This window comes from Artemia sp. Qi Xiang Cuo, chromosome 5, assembly GCF_049724085.1.
Source record: "Artemia sp. Qi Xiang Cuo chromosome 5, ASM4972408v1, whole genome shotgun sequence".
In the NCBI taxonomy this organism is placed as follows: domain Eukaryota; kingdom Metazoa; phylum Arthropoda; class Branchiopoda; order Anostraca; family Artemiidae; genus Artemia; species Artemia sp. Qi Xiang Cuo.
Genome location: NC_142798.1, coordinates 81075687 through 81097117, shown reverse-complemented (window position 1 = coordinate 81097117; position 21431 = coordinate 81075687). Strand labels below are relative to the sequence as shown.

Sequence of the window (21431 nt, the reverse complement as noted above, 5' to 3'; positions counted from 1 at the left end):
TCAATAGACCGGCATATAGCCGAGAGTGAGTTCTCCAGACTCGTTGAGGTGGGACTTCTGTAAAAACAACCAAGTATAATGGGACCCCCAGGTAGGTTAATAGATATCAAAATTTTTTCTACACTTGGCTCATATTCTGACTTAATATCAATAGTAATTTAAAAAGGAACAAAATATGAAAACCTGATTAATGGCAACATGCTGTAGTAAAGCTGCAGAATAGAAGATCTCCAGAAGGAGGCATGCTAGAAGAAAAAGGTAAGACATCATTAGATTGCCAATTTATGTTGTTTTTTTTTATTAAAGTTGTATTTGTGACTATTCATAGAGCATGGTGATCCAAATAACAACTATTATGTTGAAAAGGAGCATAAAATAAGGTATGGTATTGGCTAGTGCCATTTTTATCTTATGTTAATAGCCTAGGGGCTGTTTTTTTATATAGCCTAGGGGAAGGGGCTGTGAGTTTTTTATGTAAGGGGAAGGGTATGGACTGTTAAAATGCAACTTCAATCATAAAAAAAAGCCTAAAATCAGCAATATAAAACATCTCTTTTTTGTTCCCAGCAAGTCTCTTTCCAAAGAGGCAGTAGCCTAACCCATTCTTCAAATTTACCATGCTACATATTATAAAATGGTAGTTTCATTATTTTAGTGTTTTCTTTTAAATTTGGTGATATCAAAGAAGAGAGGGTAGGCTAGGATGTACAGTCAGAAAAGTAATTATGAAAGAGCATAAAAATAAGGGGATACCACCAGATAGCTAACTTGACAGTTTATGTATAAACAAATCTTTTTATATTAGCCAACTGGCCAACCAGTATTATAAGCCTAGGAGCCTAGCTGGAGAAAAGGAAACATATTAAGAAAACAATTCTTGCTTCCTAATAGGCCTATATAGAATAATCATAGCCTAGTTAGGCTAACACATTTTGTAGGGGGAGAACCTTTATCTTCACTTTTTTCCTTGTTTTCCAGTTTTCTAAGAAATTCATGAATTTATTAGAGCCTATATATTCACAGAATAAATACCCCCACCCCCCTAATGTGTAAATATATACCTAGAATTGCATCCTCCATCTAAATAAAACATTCATTTGCATCACAAATGAACTTTACTCCCATATTAGCCATGTGGTGGATGTCTTAAAATAAGGAATCTAATGGTAATAACCAAGGCTACTTATAATTTATCAAAATTTCTTTCAAATGTGGTCAATCACATCAAATGTACCTATCTAACTAACCAAACCAATTCCAAGATTGCAGAGACATTAAACTGCAAAGTGACTCTAGCCTATAGTTACTCTCCTTCCCTTAAATGGCTGTATGGTCCTTGGTGGGATACCACCAGATGACTAATTTGACAGTGTATATAGCCTATATACAAATCTTTAAATTAGTCAACCAGTATTTTAAGCCAAGGAGTCAAGCTGGGCATGAGGAAACATATTAAGAAAACAATTAGTACTCAATGATATGCAGAATAATCTTAGTTGACACATTTTGCAGGGGTAGAGCCTTTATCTTCATCTTTTTTCTAAGAAATTCATGAATTTCTTAGAACCTATATTTTTGCAGAATATATACCTCCACTCCCCTAGTGTGCAAATATATACCTAGAATTACATCCTTGATCTAAATATAACATCCAATTACATCACAAATGAACTTTACTCCCATATTAGCCATATGGTGGATGTCTGTCCTTGGCCAATTAAATAAAATAAATGTCGCAGTAATGGCAGTAAATTTGATGTGTAAAACAATACCTTATCTAATATGTTAGGCCCTTGTTTGAATTTTACAGAATTTTTAAGCTAAACCTCAGTAATTAATGAAGTGTATTCTATTTCTTCCTTCTTCTTCCTCTTCTATTTAACAGCAGGCGGGCTTTTCAGTAAAACTATTTAGCCCTTTTCCTTTTGCTTCACTCTGTGGGCTACAGAGCTACTGGCTTGATTGCCTCATATTTATTAGATATATTCAGATATCTTTCAGCAGATCTTTCGACTCTAGGAGTTCAAATACAAGATGATAGATGTTGATTTCTATGCTCTGTGTGCAGGAATAGTTGGCTAGGCTCTTGGCTGATAGTGGGATTTTGTGGTGTTTGAAGCATTTTAACAGTTTAGAAAGCAAGTTATGTTGTGCAGACGTCAGCATATTACATTCAAATAGGCAATGGTCAATTGTTTCATTATTCATATTACAATGCCTGCAAAGAGGGGACAGGGGAATTGAACCACTTGAATTAGAAAGCTTATATGAGAATGCAAGGAAATTTAGTCCATTTGTTCCAGAACGAATTCTATGATAAATTTTAGAAAGATACTTATTGGGAAAGGGGGAAAGGATAGGATTAATCTTATTAAAATTAATATCTGATAGCCTCCATCGGTAAATATCTCTAATTGGGATTGATCTCCCACTTGGCTGGTCAATATTTATAGCATTTTTTGCTATTTCAACAACCTGATGATTACCACTTATGCCAGAGTGGCTAGGAATGTACTGAAAGTAAGTTTTTATGCCACTTGAAGCAAGATTATCAATAATACTGAGACAATGATAAGTGTCAATGTCCAACTTATATTGAGGAGCTGAGGCCAGCAACTCAAGGCTTGATAAAGAGTCAGAATAGATGATAATATTATTCGGATTATCAATTAAAGATTGGTTTTGCTTAAGTTGTTCTAATGCCATGATTATGGCATTTAACTCAGCAGACATTATACATAAATTATTAAATAATCTCTCGCCCATTGCAATTTTCAGGTGAGGAAAGAAAATACCACTTGAAACCTTTTCATTCATTTTTGACCCATCAACAAATATTTGGAAGTGATTTTTATAGGTAATTGTATTAAGTTCTGCAAATTTATTCTGAACAAAAGCAATGGGGGTTAAATCTTTATTCCATTTTGAAAATTCAGTATTTATTATGGGAAATGACCAATTTCGAGGAGGGGATTGGGGGAAAGTAGGTGCAATAGACTTTGCTGGTACAGGGAACTTCTTTTGAATATTGGTATACTCATCTGCAATACCTCTGTACATGGCTGGATTTCTTAACCAATTATGTAATGTGTGTGAGCTATTTGATTCAATTTTTGTAAGATGTTTTATCAAGAGAAAGCTACATCTCTCCCTTATTGTTGTTAATCCACTCTCTATAAGCAGAAACTTGGTGCTTGTGGGTTTCCTAAGACCAAATATGAGACGTATTATATCATTTTGGGTTGTTTCATTTTTTTGCATCTGGGTCTTTGCACATGCACCATAGACGATGAGCCCATAGTCAATATGGGGTCTTATATGTGATTTATAAAACTGGAGTAAGGTTTTCTCCTTACAACCCCAGGGTGTGGAAAGAAGTCTTTTTAGTATATTTGCTTTTCTATAGCCTTTTTTTATTGTGTTTGAAATGTGGAGGTCAAGCATGAGACCTAGGTAATTAATATTATTATCTTCTGGAATAGTTGTTTTATTTAGAGTTAGTTTTGCATTAACATGGTTTCGCTTCCGGTGAAATTGGATTATTTTTGACTTGGTGGGTGCAATGGGTAAATCTGAATGTTGAGAGAATTTTTCAAACTCGAAAAGTGACTTGTGCAGATTTGACTGTGCTATCTGAAAGGTGTTGCCAGATGACCATAGCACCAGATCATCAGCATATTGTAGATTTGTGTGGGGTAGGTTCATGTCCCAGAGATATAGGGCAAATAGGAGGCAACTGAGGACTGCTCCCTGAGGTAGGCCTTTGGATATTGTCTTTTGGGATGAATAGGCTGAACCAACACAAACAATGAAACTTCACACTTCTATAAATGATTTAATAAAAGATACTTGCTTAGGGGGTGCTCCAAGGTTTGCAAGTTTATTTAAAAGGATTTGGTGGTTCACATTGTCATTTGCCCCTTCAAAATATAGGAAAGCTGCCCCTAGGAGTTTATTTTTTGAGAAATATTCATTTATTGCGTTTGTTAGCAAAATGAAAGCATCTGTTGAGGAGTGGTATTTCCTGAATCCAGTTTGAGTGTGTGGGATCATATTATTTTTTTCACGAAACCAGAGGAGTCTGTGATAAATCATTTTCTCCATAATTTTCCCCATCACAGGTGTAATCATTATGGGCCTATAAGACTCAGGGTTATCTTTTGGTTTATTTTTCTTTAGGATTGGTAGGAGGGACGAACATTTCTATATATTGGGGAACCTAGAAGATGCCCAAGCGTGATTATAACAATTTAGCAGTTCTTGTTTTTATGAAGGTGTGAGATTCTTTATCCATGTAGGGTATATATTGTCATAGCTGCTGCTAGTTTTGGTCCTAATCTGATGTATTGCATTATTCAATTCCTGGATTGAAAATGGATTGGTTATGTACTCGGATCCTGGGCGTGGTTGGTAACTTGGGTTCATGGGAATTGTGGACAGTTTGCTTTGATTATTTGATGTTAGCTTATTAACAAAGAGAGTTGCAAATAGGTTAGCTTTTCCATTATCATTGTCATAATGGGTATTATTATGTAAGAGCTCATACAGGAGTGGGTTGGGGGAAGTCTTTTTCCCACAGATGTGGCTTATGAATTTATGTATAATTGGCTCATGAGTTTCTCTGGAGAGATTATTTGCAAAATTATTCCAGTATTTATATTTAGCATCTATTATAGTCCTTTTTAGATTAGATTCTGCTTGTAATTTTTTTAAATATGTAGTAGGTGATAGTTTTCTTATGAATTCTGTCCTAGCTGCCTTTTTTATCCTCCATTTATTTAGGCACTCATTTGTCCACCATGCTTTAGGAATTTGTTTAGGGAATGTTTTCTTAGGTGTTGTCTTGGGGATAGCATGGTTAGCTGTATTTATTAGTAAAGATGTCAAGGCTTCAGCATGTGTGTCAACTGTTGTGTTAGAAATGCATGAACTTTGGGTGAAACTTGTAATTTCATCATTTAGCTTATTTTGGAACATAGACCAATCTGCTTTAGTGTTGATATATTTGGATGTATGAGATAAAGTTTCAGCAGGTTCATTTAGAGAGCAAACTATAGCAAAGTGGTCAGTACATAGACTATCAATTTTATTTATGTAAATTTTGTTCAAAAAATTTAATGACACAATTTGTAGGTCAATTGTGGAGAATCTGACACTTTTGGGGTTGAAATATGTGTTCAGGTTTGGAGGGGTAGCAACAGCTAATTCATTATTATTTAAAGTCATATGCTCAATGAATTTACCAGCTTTATTTGCTGGTTTATTCCCCCACAAAAGGCTGTGGGCATTGAAATCACCACAAATAATGATATTTTTTAACATATTAGAATTATTTATATAATTAAAGAAATCCTTGGCATCTGTAGTTTGGCCATTAGGGTTATAAAAGCTTATTATGTAGGTTTTTAAATTATTCAGCCAAACACTGATACCAATAAAATCAACATTATTTGCAAAATCTGAAAAATTAATGCCACAAAATTTTATATTATTATTAACTAATAAAGCTACCCTACTTCCTTTTCTCTCTGAAGATCTATCCTTTCCCAGGATAGTATATCCCAGAGACTTAATTTGTTGATTTTGGGATAAATGAGTTTCCTGGAAGCAAGCAATATTAATGGAATTATTATTCATAAATGATAATAGTTCATTTAGCTTATTTTCTGTGAGTGATCTTACATTCCATTGGAGTATTGATATATGCTGTGTTGTTGATTTATTCTTCATATGACTGTGTATCAATGTTCAGCTTTGTTAAAAGTAAAGCAAGATCTTTTTTTGCTTGAATGAGCATATCATCTGGGATGTAGATTTTTGCCAATTCTGCAATAATTTTTGTTTTCTGTAGTTGATGTATGTTCATGGCCTGAACAGCATTACAGTTTAGAATGAATAAGCATATATTTGGGGATTGCATTTTTGGTTGTGCATCCTGTGTGTTGGTTAAGGGATTGATTCCTGGTAGTATTTCTGGTTTGTTTCTTCTTGGGAGGGGGGGCCAGGCTGACCTCATTTCACCGGACAAGGAGGCTTGTTGACTTGTTGATTCCTTCTGATAGGGATTTGAGCTAGGGGGCTTAGAAGATGGTTTGTTATAAGGGGTGCTTGATGCATTGGGGGCATTTGACTTGGGGGTTTTTGTTGGTTTCATTACAGGCTTTATTTGGTATTGTTGGGCAGCATTTGCTTCCATTGCTGCAAAGGGGTATGGGATGGCCTTCTCTGTTGATATTTGGAATGTTAGAGCTCTTTTTTTTGTATGCAGGGCATAATGATTTATTTCTAGATTCGTGTGGGCCTTTGCAATTGATGCATGTAGGCTGAGTTTTGGTGCAAGTTGTCAGCTCTTTAGGATGGAAAGATTTACAATTACTACACTCTTGGAGAATTTTATTGCATTTGTTTGTCGTGTGTCCCAATTTGAAACACTTCTGACACTGAATAGGTTTAGGTTTGTATTCCTTGTGTGGTTTGATTTGCCCAAATAGGAATAATTTTTCTGGGATATCAATTTTATCCTTCAGTGTGAATAAGAAGGATCTACTAGTTTTTAGGCCATTAGTGTTAGTTTTTCCAAGTTGGGTAACATCCTCAACTGGGATTGTGTTTCCAGCCCTATCTGAGAGGCCTTCTTTTAACTCCTGAGTAGATATCTCTGGGGGAACATTATAAACTACAATTTTTGTTGGTGATTGTTTTGGTTTCCAATTAGATGCAATAATTGGGGTATTCAGAAGGGATTTTAGGTTAATTATTGTATCTGCTGATTTCTGATCTTCTGCAGCTATTAGCAAAGATCCATCACGGTTAATGTTAAGAGAGAACATTGATTTTAGCAATTTAAAAATTGCAACTCTTATTGCAGTGATCATTTTTATTTCAAAGGGGGTAGTGGGAGTAATTTTAAGGTAAATTCCTAAGTTGAGCTAACCTCAGTAATTAATGAAGTGTATTCTATTTCTTCCTAGAAAACCCAATGGCGTGAAATAATCTGGTTCCGTTAGAATCTGGTTGTTTTGGTTGTTTTGAACAGTTTCCATAAAGGGTTGGGCACATGTAGCTGATTTCGAGAACTGATTTCCAAATCAGCGCCGACTGTAAAAGAAATCGGAGTCGATTTGAGCTTGAAAAACTTTCAAGTTTTCGGCGCTGAAGGGCTAGGCACACGTAGCTGATTTTAGGAACCAATTTCAGCATCAGTGGACAAACGATTATAGTTGCCAGGTGGTGCGCATTTGGGCGCTTTATGGAGTTGATTGCGCATTGAATTTTTCAAATTGGCACATTGCCCCGATTTTGCGCATGTCAAAAAAATCGGCGCAAAGTGGGCGCATTTTGCCTTCACAATAACAATGACTAAACTCAGAATTTTAAAGTCTAGTGTTTACTTTAGTAAAGAATTTGTCCTTGTATGATATACCAGACAAATACATTAAAGTGAATAGTGTTATGTACGAGAATAATACTGCTGTAGGTTAAAGTAGGAAATGAGGTTAGCAGCTGGTTTTGTATTAAATCAGGAGTTAAGCAGGGTTGTGTTCTATCCCCCTTTATTTGGATTATTTTGATAGACTTTGTCTTAAGGAGCATGGGAAAGGAAATGGGAGAGCACGCAATTACATTGGGAGGGAGAAGTTTCCTGGACTTAGATTATGCTGATGATTTAAGCATCCTAGATAAAAGGTTCAGCAAAATGAATGGAGTTTTAGAGGTTTTGCGAGTTCAGGGTGATAGAATAGGTTTGAAAATTAATGTTAAGAAGACTAAGTCACTAAGGCTAGGAATAAGTGAAGATGAAAAGGTGAAGTTGGGTAATGAAAAGATTGATCAGGTGGGAAGCTTCACTTACCTTGGTAGTATTATTAGTAAAGTTGGCGGGAGCAGTGAAGATGTTAATATATAGAATAGCCAAGGCTCGGGGTGAATTTTCACAGTTAAAAAAGTTTGGAAGAATAGGAAAATAAGTCTGCAAACCAGGATAAGAATACTAGAAGCTACAGTGATGACAGTGGTCAAATATGGCTCTGAAGCATGGACGCTCCGAAAATCGGATGAAGATTTGCTAGATGTTTTCTAGAGAAATTGCTTAAGGTTTGTTCTGGGTACTCGGCTGACTAACCGTATTTCAAATAATAGGCTATACGAAAAATGTGGTTCAATACCGCTCTCTAGGGCTATAATGAAAGAAAGGCTGAGTTGGCTAGGGCACGTTGTGCGGATGAATGATGACAGATTGCCGAAGATTGTTCCCTTCGGCCAACCGTCTAGGGCTAAACGGAAAGCAGATCGTCCTCGTCTATGGTGGGAGGACGTCATAAAGAAAGATTTAAAGGAAATGGGAACTTCGTGGGCGGGTGTAAAAGAGGAAGCTTTGAATAAATTGGGATGGAGGAGCGTGCGTAGCTGTGTTGGCCTCAGGTGGCTTGGTGCTGCGGTGAGTTGTTAGTAGTAATAGTAGTACCTATATTGCAAGACCAGTATACTGAGTACCTCTTTCTTTTTTTAGTTCTTTCATCACAATTTTTATTGTTGATAGGGAATAATTCTAGCATATTAGCCAGAAAGTAATGCAAAATCCTACCTTAGATATTGGCAAGTTATTTTTTTTTTTTTTAGCTCTTCTTTAATTCTCTTTTTTATTTAATTCTCTGATATACCATAGAACTAAGGAAAATATCTTTCTTGTCAAGCCATAGACTGAGAACAGAAAATTTCGACCACAAAAGCGCATTTAATCAGTCAAAAATGGTTCACTGCTTCAGATTTCAAAATATGGTGCCGAAATCTGCCAATGAAGACTGAATCCTACGACTTTTGAGTTCTAGTATTCTGCAAAGCAAAATTCACACTATCTGGTAAGATTGTCTCTGAATTTCCAGTTTTTTTTTTTTTGCACTCATCCCTGCAAGATCTAATTTACCCTAAATTTCAAATGCCTTCCCAAGGCCAGAACATAATTTGCACTTTACTGAAAAAATATAAACGTTTTTACTTTTGTAACTTTAATAAATCAAATAATATTAAGATTGTGATTACTAAATATCAGTAAATGTATATTAAACTGACAATGCACATTCAATCGTATTTTTTTCAGTAAAGTGCAAATTATGTTCTGGCCTTGGGGTTTTGAGCCCAACTTATGTAAATTATGTGTAATATGGTATTGGATGGTGGTGAAAATTGGGGATTTTCAAAGTGGCATCACTTTAAGTCAATGCAATTTCTCTTGAAGCATCATAATCCCCGATGGTAAGACTTACGGTTTTCATTTATTGTTAATACACAGTAAGTGTTTATATGTATCTAAAAAGAAAAATTTTCGTTAACTTTCAAAGTATTCCTTTATATCTATGTCATTGAATGGTTTACTTAAATTTATTATTGAACAAAATAAATAATTCACCCTAAAAGAAGAGCTTTTCCATGTGGTGGAGAAGACTTAACTAAAATAATATAAAATAGAAAAGTTAAAAAAGATGGGTAATTCATTACTCCAGTCCTAATCATAAATCCACCAAAAAATAAAGGGATAGTATTTGCTTGCGTTTTGTTTAGTCCATCATTTCAATATGCATATTGAGGATATTTTCAATGAATTTCATGACCCCAGATACTGTTCCCCTGCATAGCCACCTTACCCATACTAACATAATCACTAATCAATGCTTTTACTGAGAGGTTTCAAAATAGATTGCCTTTTTTCATGGTGCCTGATATATGTCCTAAACTAAACAGGGCTCCTTTCTCTATTTTCAATTGTTTGTATGTTGCTTTAGACATTTTCCTTTAAATTTTACCGCTTTGTGAGGCACCTTGTCCCTGTAAGTTTTTATTTTTTTCAATGGACTAATTGAAATACAAAATCCCCCCTCTTTCTTTGTTTGTGTTTTTTTTTCTATTTATTTATACTTCTTTATTAATTAGTTTTTAACTGTTGTCTTTTGTCATTCATGCTCTACTCGACATAATTATCAAATTTAGATACGTTAGAGCCTCTAATAGTCTTTTAGAAATACATATATTTATGCTTTCATAAATAAACTTAAGGTTCAAAATTTTCCAGTGCCTTTTTATGAGAAAGAATGTATAGGCATTAAAACTCCCCCCCGCTCAGTGGCAGATCGGGGGGGGGGGGGCCCCCAGCGTAGTCTAAAGTAGTGTAATTTACTTAATTAACTCAAGTTTACATTAATTAAACTTGCTCCTAATGCAACTTTTTTGGATCAACCTATTTTACCCCCCCCCCCCCTAATTTTTTTTATTGGATCAACCTATTTTGCCCCACCCCCCTCGACACAAAAAAAAATCCTGGATTCGCCCCTGACCAAGCGTTAAAAGAAAGTTCAGAAGGAAATAGCGTTAAAATAGATTGTTCCATTGTTTCAAAAGATTTGCCAGTGACAATTTTTTAGTATAAAATATTTAATAAATGGTGGCCAAAGCTCTGCATTTAAGATTATGGAAATTGGATTCAATTAATGCAGATTGCAAGGCTATTAAGGAATAGTAATCCTTGACAAAACTACCAACCATTTGTATCTTTCTTCTGTTCTGTTTTCTTTCTGTGAACAAAATTAGACTGGTTAATTTTCTGGTTTTCAAAGATAGCTACAAATAAAAATATATGTGCTTTGTAGTGTAAATGGAAATATTTTCAACTTACTTTGTCTTGCAGGACATCAGGGAATCTGGCACATACTGAAGAGACAGTCATTATTCAGCTCTCTGGAGATGATGGACTCACAGACCTGCCCATTACAACTTCAAGTGATGAAAGCTCAACATCAAACCTCTACTCAGATATTCCTCAATCCTCCAAATATCAAACTCAAACTCCTCATGTGAAATCTTTCCCCATCCTCCAAATATCAAACTCATCATGTGAAATCTTTCCCCATCCCCCAATCCTCCAAATATAAAACTCAAACTCCTCATGTGAAATCTTCCCCCATCCCCCAATCCGCCAAATATCAAATTCGAACTCCTCATGTGAAATCTTTCCCCCTCCCCCACATCCGCCTTCATAATCTCAAATCCCAACCGCAAATCCCAAGTGTGTCAAATCCTTCACCAACCCCAATTTATTCTCCTATTCCCACCAATTTTGTTCACCTAGAATCTACTCCAACGTCTTCACCTACTTCTATCTCCAACACTCCCAATAACGCTTTAACCTCCCAAAAACCTTCACTTCAAACTCTTCAACTACTTCCACCTCCAACTCTCACAATAAAAGAAAAAGACTCCCCACTGCAACAGAAGAATTACAACAGACAGTAGATGTACAACATACCATGTCTATTGTCAAGCAATTACTTGAAACTAGAATCAACAAAAAAGACAAGTGGGAAGGGTCAAGAAACGATGGTTTTTGTTGCATGCTTGCAAAAAACTTGGATGGCCTTCCCTTGAATAGCCAAATCCGTATTCAGAAAGCTATTCTGGAGGTTTTTGAACAAGAGCTTGATAAGCTTGAGTAATTGTGCTTTTTTGCTTTTTTTAAAATAAACTATTATGCTTATCAAAACTAAATTATAAGCGTTATATGTCGTAAGTTACTTCTACAAAAATTTTAGTTAATTGATTCGAATATGGCTTCCTCAATTGGATGTGGTTGGATTTGATCAAGTCTAGGTCCTAATAAATCAAGTATTGTAGGTAACCTTATTGTTGGTTTTGGCGCTTAAGATACATAGATAAGATAGATAACTTTTTTATTTTTTTTGATATTGTAGTATAATCAGTACACATGTTTGTAGAAAGTAAAGGCCAGTGATGCCAAAAACAAGTACATTTAGTAATTAAAATTCATTAAAGTAACCAAAATAAAACATAAAAAACAAAGGACAAGAAGAAGAAAAAAACTGAATTAAAATCAACTTGATGGAAGTGATGAAAAACTTGATGGAAGTGATGAAAAACTGAAAAGCCATGGCTAATTAGAGTAAAGCCAAGACAGATTGCCCCTGTGAGATGCAAAGCTAGCATACCTTTTTAAGAAACATACAACAATGGTTGATAGATAGTCTATCATCCATCCTAAGGAAGAACTAAGGTATAGGGGATTGAATAAAGGTAATTCAAATTGTCTATAAATTCTGTGATCCATTTGAAGGTAATTGGAGACCCCAAAAAATTAGACCCCAAATGAACAAATAATCATTAAAGCAAACCAAAAACTATGCAAGACAAAAATTAAATAACATTAATAGGAGAAAAAATCCTGCCAAGTCCAGTATATGTGTCATGTTACCAAAATACAAATTAAAATAGTACCAAAAACTATGGAAGACAAGAATAAAGTAGACACTAAAGAAAAGGAGATTACTCGCACAGATAGAATGGCTATTTTTTAAAAAATATTTGGATAATTTTTTCTTTCTTGCCGAATTTTAAAAATAAATATTGTAATTTTGATACCTTTCTGTGCATGTTTTAGTACTGGAAAAAAAATAGGGGCTTAAAAAAAAAACATCTTGAGGTTTGTACTTTATGGGGTTTAGGAAGTGTCTTGGGTTAAGCAAGTAAATAAAAACAAAAAGGAAAAAAAAAGTGTCTTGCTTAAGAAACATTACAAATTCAGTGGCAAATAGCTTCAATTTCAAAATGAAGCCAAAACAGGCTTTGAATCTGATTGGGGTGTTGGGGTTGAACAAAACATTATATTTCAATAACTTCTTAAATATATTTGAGAAATAATAACAAAAAGATTAGTTTTTAAGATAAATGCAAAATTGCCACAAGGAACCCATGAAAAAAATAAAAAAATTAAATAAATAAAATGGGTTTTCTCTTCAAAATAGTTTGAGTTCTAGAAAGACAATTTTCATCTAGTATTTTTGTTCTATTCCTCAAGATTATCTACCACTATTCTCTTTGAAGATTGCTAATCATTAAAAACTAAATTGTACTAATATGCTATTCAAGTATTTACCCAAATCCCAAAACAATACCATGTTAATAACTTTGATTTAACCTACATGTTTTATAGAAATAACCTCAATTGCAAACTGGAAAGAGAAAAAAAATAATTTAACTGACTGAATCTAATATATCCCATTATGCCCAGACTGATCCTGCCATGGAATAAATCCAGGACCAGTAAAATATTCCTTAAAGGTATTTCTTACTAGGATAGCATTTTTAGATGAGAAATCACTGGATAAATTTCTGGCTGACTCTAGGCTAGAGCTGTTGCACCAAGAGCCTGGAATAATTTGCCCATTTACTTCTCGGTCAACAAGGGTGGTGAAGTTATGTCTTGACAAATCAGATCCTAAAAGAAAGTTATGCAAGTGGTTTTCACTATAAGATCCATTGTTTCCAGCTTGCAATTGACACTACTTTTGAGGATTCTAATTATCATGGACATTATCCGAAAAGAATTGTCTATCACCCTTCTAGCCTATGACAGAAAGTAATTAAATATCTTTTGTTCTTGGGTGAGGCTGCAATACTTTGGATATGGCTGTATTAAGTTTTTTTTGAAGAGGAAAAGCTTCATCCCCAACAAAAACAAATGGGAAAACATTCTCTGAGTTTTGCAACAAAGATGGGTCAGGGATGGGTAGGGTGGCATTGCGCAAAGCAGTACCAAAGCTTGACCTAGTAAAGACAGTGCTGTCATTTTCCTTTTCTTTAGCGCCTACGTCAATATAAATAAACTTGTAGCGAGCATCTACAGCAGCCATCAAAACTATGCTGTAAAATTGATGGAAATCGAAAAAATCAGAACCAGAATTAGAAGGACACTGAATTTGACAGTGTTATCCATCAATTGCCCCAATGCAATGTAGAAAGTCCCGAAGTTCAGAAAAATCTCTGGCTATTGCATAAAAATCTTCCTTGGAAGGTGGCTTCATATAAATAGGTTGTAGGTTTTTCCAAATTGCTTCGCATGTTTCTTTTATGATGCCTGAAATTGTGGATTGTCCCATTCTGTAACACAATGATAATGTTGCCATAGAATTCCCACTTGCAAGATACCTGAAAATAAAATATTTATATAATATGTATATATAAAAGGGAACTTCCACAAAGATGGGATAGTTGTAATATTTTCTAAATAAAAATTGATCTGTATGAATTCAGTTGCAAAAGAGAATACAAAAAAAACTGGGGCCACAAGATTGAAATAAACAAACATTCAAGTTAGAATTTGTTCTCCATCTAAGAAAACAAGTGAAAGGAACTACACTCAATAGGTCATATCCATTTATATCACACTTATATGCTTTCTAAAATTGGGCATTAAATCAAAACCTTGCACTGACTAAATTTATGCAAAGTACAAAGGGTAGAAAACTTTCAATTTACCTTAATGACCAAGCCTCTGAGAAAAATTCTATTGACTGTTATATTTAAAATATTTTAACAGTCAAGAAAATCCAAATAAGGTATTTTACCTTACATCACAAAGAAATTTATCAAGACCATTTTTTCCTCATTTAAATGTGGCCGTGTCGATCATGTAGCTTAATCAAGTGTTTGTAGTAATAAATAGGTAAAAACTGAGTGTATATTTCTCAACAGATAAATACATTGCCTGAAGCTTGTTATGGTGAGGCAAAAAAAAAAAAAAATCTGGGTAAGTCAGACTATATATCTAAGGTAATCAAACCATTATCCTGGCAGTTTTTTTTTCAATCTCAAGGTAATTCCTCTTTAAAAAAAAAACAATATAACAATATAACCATCCCTTTCAGATTCTTAGCCTTTATGCCAAATATATCTATGAAGCCTGCATGTTTTTCCAAACAAAATTGGATTAATTGTTTCACAGTGCAAAACATGAATAAAATGATTAACAGTAATGGGATAGGAGAAACATGCTTCCAACTCAGGCATATATGCATAAACCATAAATTCAGTCTGGAGGAACAACACTGAGTTTAAGCCATTTTTGTCATACTGTTTACTGAAACTCCGTTGTCTATCTATCTTTGGGTGATTATCTAAATAAAATTATTGCTTATTATTTTGTCTTTGTTTGTATCACCAGATACAAGGCATAATTCTCATGACAAATGGGGCTCCTAGTAGGGAATTAATAGTAAAGACAAAAAAGATCATATCAAGCCTCTATTCTTTGATTTATAAATAACTTCATAAGGTAAAATTAAAAACACGTCATCCAACTCCCCCCACCACCAATCAGGTGGATGAATGAATCACATTCAATCTTGATACTCTTTACCTCAAAACATTGAAAATGTAGTTCAAAACAGAGTCCACCTCTAACAATTCTCCCTCCTCCAGAATACAAATACCGTACCATAAAATTCATATATGCAGTCAGAATCCACAGTGAATTGTTGAGGCTGTTCTTTGGTGTGTATAGACAATGAAGAAACAAGTGAGTATGAATATGAGCAAAGAATAGGAGTTTTAAACTTCAGGTAAGGTTTTTTTTTCCAGAGAGGAATTTATCAGCAAATTATATTGTACTGCGTCAGTATGATAGCAATATATGTTATCAGACCCCAAGAATCTATACTGGTTGGGTCCTAATCTATACTAAAAGCAAAAGTACAGAATAATTCTCACCTAAGTGTCACAGCTAAATGGGCCTTAACTGGAATCGCAGGTCTCATTATTGTGTCCTCTTTCACAATATCAGCTTGGACCAGAGTTGCAATAGTATTCACATGCTCTTTATCCATCCGATAGGTTTTAAAAAACAGCTCAGGGTCCATCTCCTCTATTTCTTTTGTGAGGGCACCATAGAACCCATGGATAACTCTCAACTGAAAAACAATCAACCAAAATTGTAAATATGACTAATCAAGCATCTAATAAGACTACATCAAGCATCAGAGAAGCCTTATTTTATTTATAAAATAGTCAGAAAATTGAACTAAACTTTATAATTTTTTTTAACATGTATTTTAAATGTTTCAACTCATATACTTGTTCCAAACAATTTCAATGCCCTCCCCCTGTTTTTATATTGCCATATTTATTTGAACTCTTGGAGAACCCAAAAGGTTGTATATTAAGCACATGAAACTTACAATAGTGAATATACAATATACATTAAAGCAAGCAATTTCTTGTTTGGGGATAGGTATTTTTTAAGCTCACCCCATTATTAAATTGTTCAATGTTGTAAACATGAAAAATTATGAAAGTTTGCCATTTAAATCTTAGGATTAACAAGAAAATTATTAAACTTGACTTTCCAAGGTGCTGTTCTATGGTGTGCATGTAACCTAGCCCCCTTCAAGTCAACCCCATACCTGTCTGAAACAAAACAAGGCAGAAGCAAAATTAACAAATGAGTAGACAATTTCATTTGGGGCAAATTTCTGACCATGTAGGTTGATTCAAATTTTTAGTTTTATTTTTGAGTTAAGGAGGTTTGAGTAGAATTATATGGTATGATTTCCAGGGGGCAGAGTTTATTAAAGAAGGAGATGCATGGGAGTTGAGGTAAATGGGTGTTGAGTTGAATCAAAGCTCAGATGAATTGGGTTAAATTCAGGGGTTTTACTTGCATCAGGGTTGACTTAAATAGAAGTAGAGTTACCTGAGCATTATGTTAAATGAGGGCTGAGTTGCAATAGAACCCAATTGTATCTTCTTATACTTCTGCCATAGTAACTAAAAAACCTATTTTACAACAGATATGAAAGAGAACAATAGCACAAATGATTATTATTGAAATATCATTTAATATTCAATTGCAAAGAAAAAAAATTCTTGTAAACTAATTGTAAGGTTTCAGTTTTATAATGCTAAGATTAGGTAAAATTCAAGATAAGGATTTTGGCTATCTTGGAAAGTGATTGAATTAGGCAAATAAAACTTTTAGGACTGGATACAGAACCTCAATGACACCAGGGTAGGTATTTTGAAGTACCTACATCCACTCCTTCCATTGGGTGACTTTTGACAATTTTGCAATATAAAAGTGAAACCTTCGGAAGTAAATCTACAGCTCAAATCAGTCAAAGGGAAATTATTATCAGCCTCTACAGATTTGAAAATCTATTTTTTTTTTTTTTTTTAATTTAGGGGAAAACCTTATAAAGCTTAAAATTCTGCTGAAATAGCAGTATTTTTTTCAACTGTCAACTGTGCAATCTTCTAAGCCCTAGAAATAATAGAGAAGTAGAGATAGTAGCTTCATACTATCTTCCTAGGATATCATTGAGGCTCTGGATCCATTCCTTAAAATCTTATTTGCCTAAATCAACCACATTCTAAGATAGCCAAAAGCCCTTTATCTAGAATTTTACCATTGAAACTTTCAGAAAAGATTTACATCACAAACATGGCTTAAGAAAAGTGTTTAGAGCCTAATCCCTTTGCTAATTCAGTAAAATTCTGCTTAGGTACTTTTGGCAATCTTGGAAAGGGGTTAGGTTAGGAAAATGAAAGTTTCAAGGATGAGTTTAAAGGCTAAGGTATGTCCTGGGAAGGTGTTTTGAAGTACTTATATCCACTCCTTCTCTCTCAAGAGGGTTCTGAAATTTGTCTACATGACAGGTCTATATTTATTGAAATTTTGACCAAACAATATTTTAACTTAATTTTCAGTTATCAGTTTCTTTGGCTTTAGTTCTGAAAATGGAATTTCTGTTTTTTGAGTAGAAATTGAAGCCATATTGATGTTTTATTTTCTAAATTTAGGAAATATTTTTGTAAATCTTTAAAACCTTATAAATTGGGATTGAGAAAAGTTGTGAAGCTGAAAACAATTTTGTTGTACTTCCTTTAAGCAGAATATCTATTTTGCAAGGTTTCAATTTTATAACACAATTTTTTAAAGCTCATGACCCTCAAGAGGGAGAAGGAGTAGAGGTAGGTATATCAAAATACCTCCTAAGGATATACTTCAACCTGTAGACCCATCCCTGAAAGTTTCATTTTCTGAACCTAACCCCTTTACAAGATGGTCAAAAGTAGAACTTTATTGTTAATTCTTCATTTACAAGATTTTTAAAAATTGGGAAATTGTAAGCAATATTAAATTTAGAAAAAAGTTATAGGCTTAATGCTGCTTACTTATCTGTTTGAATTAGGAATAAATCCTTAAAATTGTTTTCAAAACCTAGTTACAAAACATTTAACTAAAAAAAAAGAATTAAGGAAAGAGATTATTCTGATTTTCCCAGGGATGAGAAGGTTAGATTAGGCTATGTCAATAGGCTAGTCTAGAGCTGTCTTCTTTACCTAGTCTATAGGCTACAATCTTCTAAAAGGGAATATGTGGAAATAGCTTGTAAATACTTTCCCAGGACATGTTTTAGGCTTTCAATTCATTACTGTAGGTTCTTTTTTGTTACTCTAGCCTAGCCACTGGGCTACTTTCTGAAATAGGCAGGCTAGCAAAAAGCTCATCATCTAGAATTTTACCTAGCAGTGCAAATAGACTAGTTCACAACTAGTAAAGCATGCAATCAGTACAGAATTTGCATTAATGATATTAGGAAAAACTGGAACTTCCTAGACCAAAAAAAAGGTTGAGTTGACCTAGTCAACTGTGTAAATTATTAAGCACTCACAGCATGTACTGGACGAACCCACCATCTTCTTCTTTTTCTGGCTCTTCTGCTGCAGATACTAGTACAAACAGTTGCACTTAATAGAGCAGCTACTACAGCTAAATCTTCAAGGTCAGAATTGATGATGATGATGAACGAATTAAAGACCCCTCTTGACTGCTCGGTCACTTGGGTCTTCTTTCAATAAATCTGGATCCCACTTCAGTTAGTTAATCATCAATAATCTGCTCTGTCACATTAATTAATCATAATTATTCTTCCCATCACATCGTCCTATCTCTCCCAATGGCAGTTATAAACTGTACAACCAACTTTATGATTTGTATATTGTCAGTATCATTTGCAAATCCTCCCAAAATCAAATTTACACTCAACTGTTTTCTTCTTTCATGAAAAAAGGCCTTGATATGCTGTCTTTGGAGAGTGTACTTATAACAATCTATAAGAAGATGTACCAGGCTTTCTTCTTTGTCACAAAACTTACAGTTACTTGACTCTCCATAAAAATTAGCCCTGTATAATTGTGTATCTGCATGGCCTGATCTAAGACAAAATGCTAATCTTCCCTCTTTCCTACTTAATCCTTGGTACACATGCGTCTCAAACTTTCTTACTACTTTTCTGGTAACGAACCAATTCCCGGATTGATTTCTGCTATCCTCAAAATCATACGTTCTTACTGATTGTATCAATTGATCTAATTGCATTGCAGATCTAGGAGTTGAACCACTAGTAAATACATTTATTGTTTCGCATGCCATTTTAGCAGCTGTGTCGGCACTCTCATTCCCCAAAATCTGAACATGGGCTGGGATCCACTGAAGACATATGTTTGCTGTTGACATAAATGATACTATTTCCATGTGGCACAATACAACTTCTCTTGAAAATTTCTCATTGTGATCAAAATTGGCGAGTGCCTCCAATGTACTTTTTGAATCAGACAACAATACAATGATTCTTTGGTTGCTAAGATTTTCTTTGGCATATACAATTGCTTCCTTTATGGCTATTACTTCAGCCTTGAAGATTGTTGCCTCTGAATGCAGTTTAAATGACTTTGACAATTGTATCAATGGAATGACAAAGGCAGCCCCTACTGCAGAAATTGGGTTACTTTTCTTAGATCCGTCTGTATATATATCAAGGAATCCCCTGTATTCCTCTGCCATCATTAATTTAAAATTTATCCTGGAATCATGGTATCCATTCGTTTCAAACTTAAGATTGCAATGTAGCTTAATTGTCTCCCGAGGATCAGGTAAAGCAATTTCTGGAACTGTTAACATATCTGTCATTTTTAGTGTTACTCCAAACTGTTCACTGATAAGACAAGACATTTCAAAAATATTTTCCTGGTTTTTCTTTTTAAACTTATTTGTTGTAACAATTTTTCATGTTTTAAATATTATTGATCTAACTGGGTTTGTACTATCTGCTGTCCACAATTTTTTGATATATTTCAGGACATTTACCTTTCTCCTGGTTTCCAAGCTTTCAAGTCCTGACTCTGACATTAAAAACACAATAGGGGTAGTCTTTCTAGCTGCAAAGGTAATGCGTATAGCTGCATTCTGTACGGAGTTCAGCCTTGCTAGGGTTGTGTTACTGCCTGAGGAATAAATCACGGAAGCATATTCTATCTTACACCTAATATATTTTATATAAAACTCCATCATAAAACTGGGTTTTTGTCCCCAGCTAAAAGTTGTAAGCATCTTCATCAGATTAAGCCTTTTAACGCAAGCAGCCTTGGTCATTTCAATATGTGGTTTCCAATTCAAATTTTCTCTATATTCACACCCAGGAACTTTGTTTCACTCACAAGCTCAATCTGCTGGCCGTAAAATCTAATTATTGGGGTAACTTTCATTTTCTTCCGAGTTATTAACATGGCTTTTGTTTTATGTGTTGAAAATTTGAGATCAATATCAGTCGCCCAGTTTTCAACTTGCACTAATACTTCTGAAATAGCTTTGATTCCCTCTTCCAATGTCCTTGCCTTAACCCACAAAGTATTATCATCAGCGAAAATTCCCGCGTTTGAATCTCCTTCTCCAATATGGATATTATACTCTCCCATATTGTAAAAATCAGGTCCTAAGGCTGACCCTTGAGGTACTCCCCTTCTTAAAAACAAAAAAAATTTTTTTAAACACGAAAAACGGGTTTTAATTTTCTAACAAGCAGTGAACTAAAAAAAAATTAATTATTAAAAAAACCTCCGAATTTTTCGGCCCCAAATCGGGGAGCCTTTAAAAAAGGAAAAAAAAATAAATAAATAAACCAAAAAAAAAAAACAACTTAAATTACATTACAATAAAACATACTAAACACATAAAGAGAACAAAAACCAAAAACGAAAGAAAAATATAAATAAATAAGAACAAAACTCACATATTAATTAAACACTTCCATGCACTGAATGTCTTTCAACTGGACTCCTCTCAGTATATAAATGGAAATATATTAAATAAACACTTCCATGTACTGAATGTCTATATTGATTCTACTCGCCTCCTCCCAGTATATAAATTGAAATCTATCAAAAATGAAGAATATATTTATACTTAGACCAAAACAATAAAAGGTCAACTAACCCCCGGTCCATAACCCTTAATTAAATTTCACAAGTTCATCAACCATTTTATGAATTATAAATTGAATGGATTCGTTTTGTTGCAAGCTTAGCTGCAGTTCGTTTACTTTTCTCATCATTTAACCCATTCTGACCTTTGTTCGCAAGGTCATCTTTCGTTTCAGAAATATTATTAAAATCAGTATTGGTTGAATATCTTGCCTGCATTTTAATTAAACTATTATAAATTGAATTGATCCCAAATTCCTCTTCATCTCTATTGATACTAGTACCCCCATATATTATCTTTTTTATTTCTATAATTTCCCTGAAGCTTTGTA

General features: G+C 34.2%; 3 protein-coding genes across 4 annotated transcripts in view; all 3 read right to left on the bottom strand.

Annotated features, from left to right (window-relative positions):
- The window catches only part of LOC148952614 (uncharacterized), a 171054-nt gene extending 169154 nt beyond the window's left edge, over positions 1-1900 (bottom strand). Inside the window, exon 1 of one of the 2 annotated variants that reach the window (XM_089089038.1) lies at positions 1827-1900. The gene's annotated coding sequence lies outside the window, so the exon portion shown is untranslated. Of the gene's footprint in view, positions 1-1772 lie in introns of both variants that reach the window. The other variant, XM_089089035.1, reaches the window with a different exon arrangement.
- Positions 1901-13449: 11549 nt separating this feature from the next.
- LOC148952613 (uncharacterized) lies at positions 13450-18643 on the bottom strand. Its single transcript, XM_089089033.1, has 3 exons — positions 18513-18643; positions 15550-15749; positions 13450-13989 (listed from the first exon to the last, which is right to left on the bottom strand). Exons 2-3 carry the CDS (start codon positions 15696-15698, stop codon positions 13770-13772), a joined length of 369 nt encoding a protein of 122 aa, XP_088945159.1. The 5' UTR covers positions 15699-15749; positions 18513-18643; the 3' UTR covers positions 13450-13769.
- Positions 18644-18775: 132 nt separating this feature from the next.
- Positions 18776-19852, bottom strand: LOC148952612 (uncharacterized). The gene has a single exon (XM_089089236.1). The coding sequence runs from the start codon at positions 19850-19852 to the stop codon at positions 18776-18778; it is 1077 nt and encodes a 358-aa protein (XP_088945362.1).
- Between the last annotated feature and the right edge of the window lie 1579 nt (positions 19853-21431).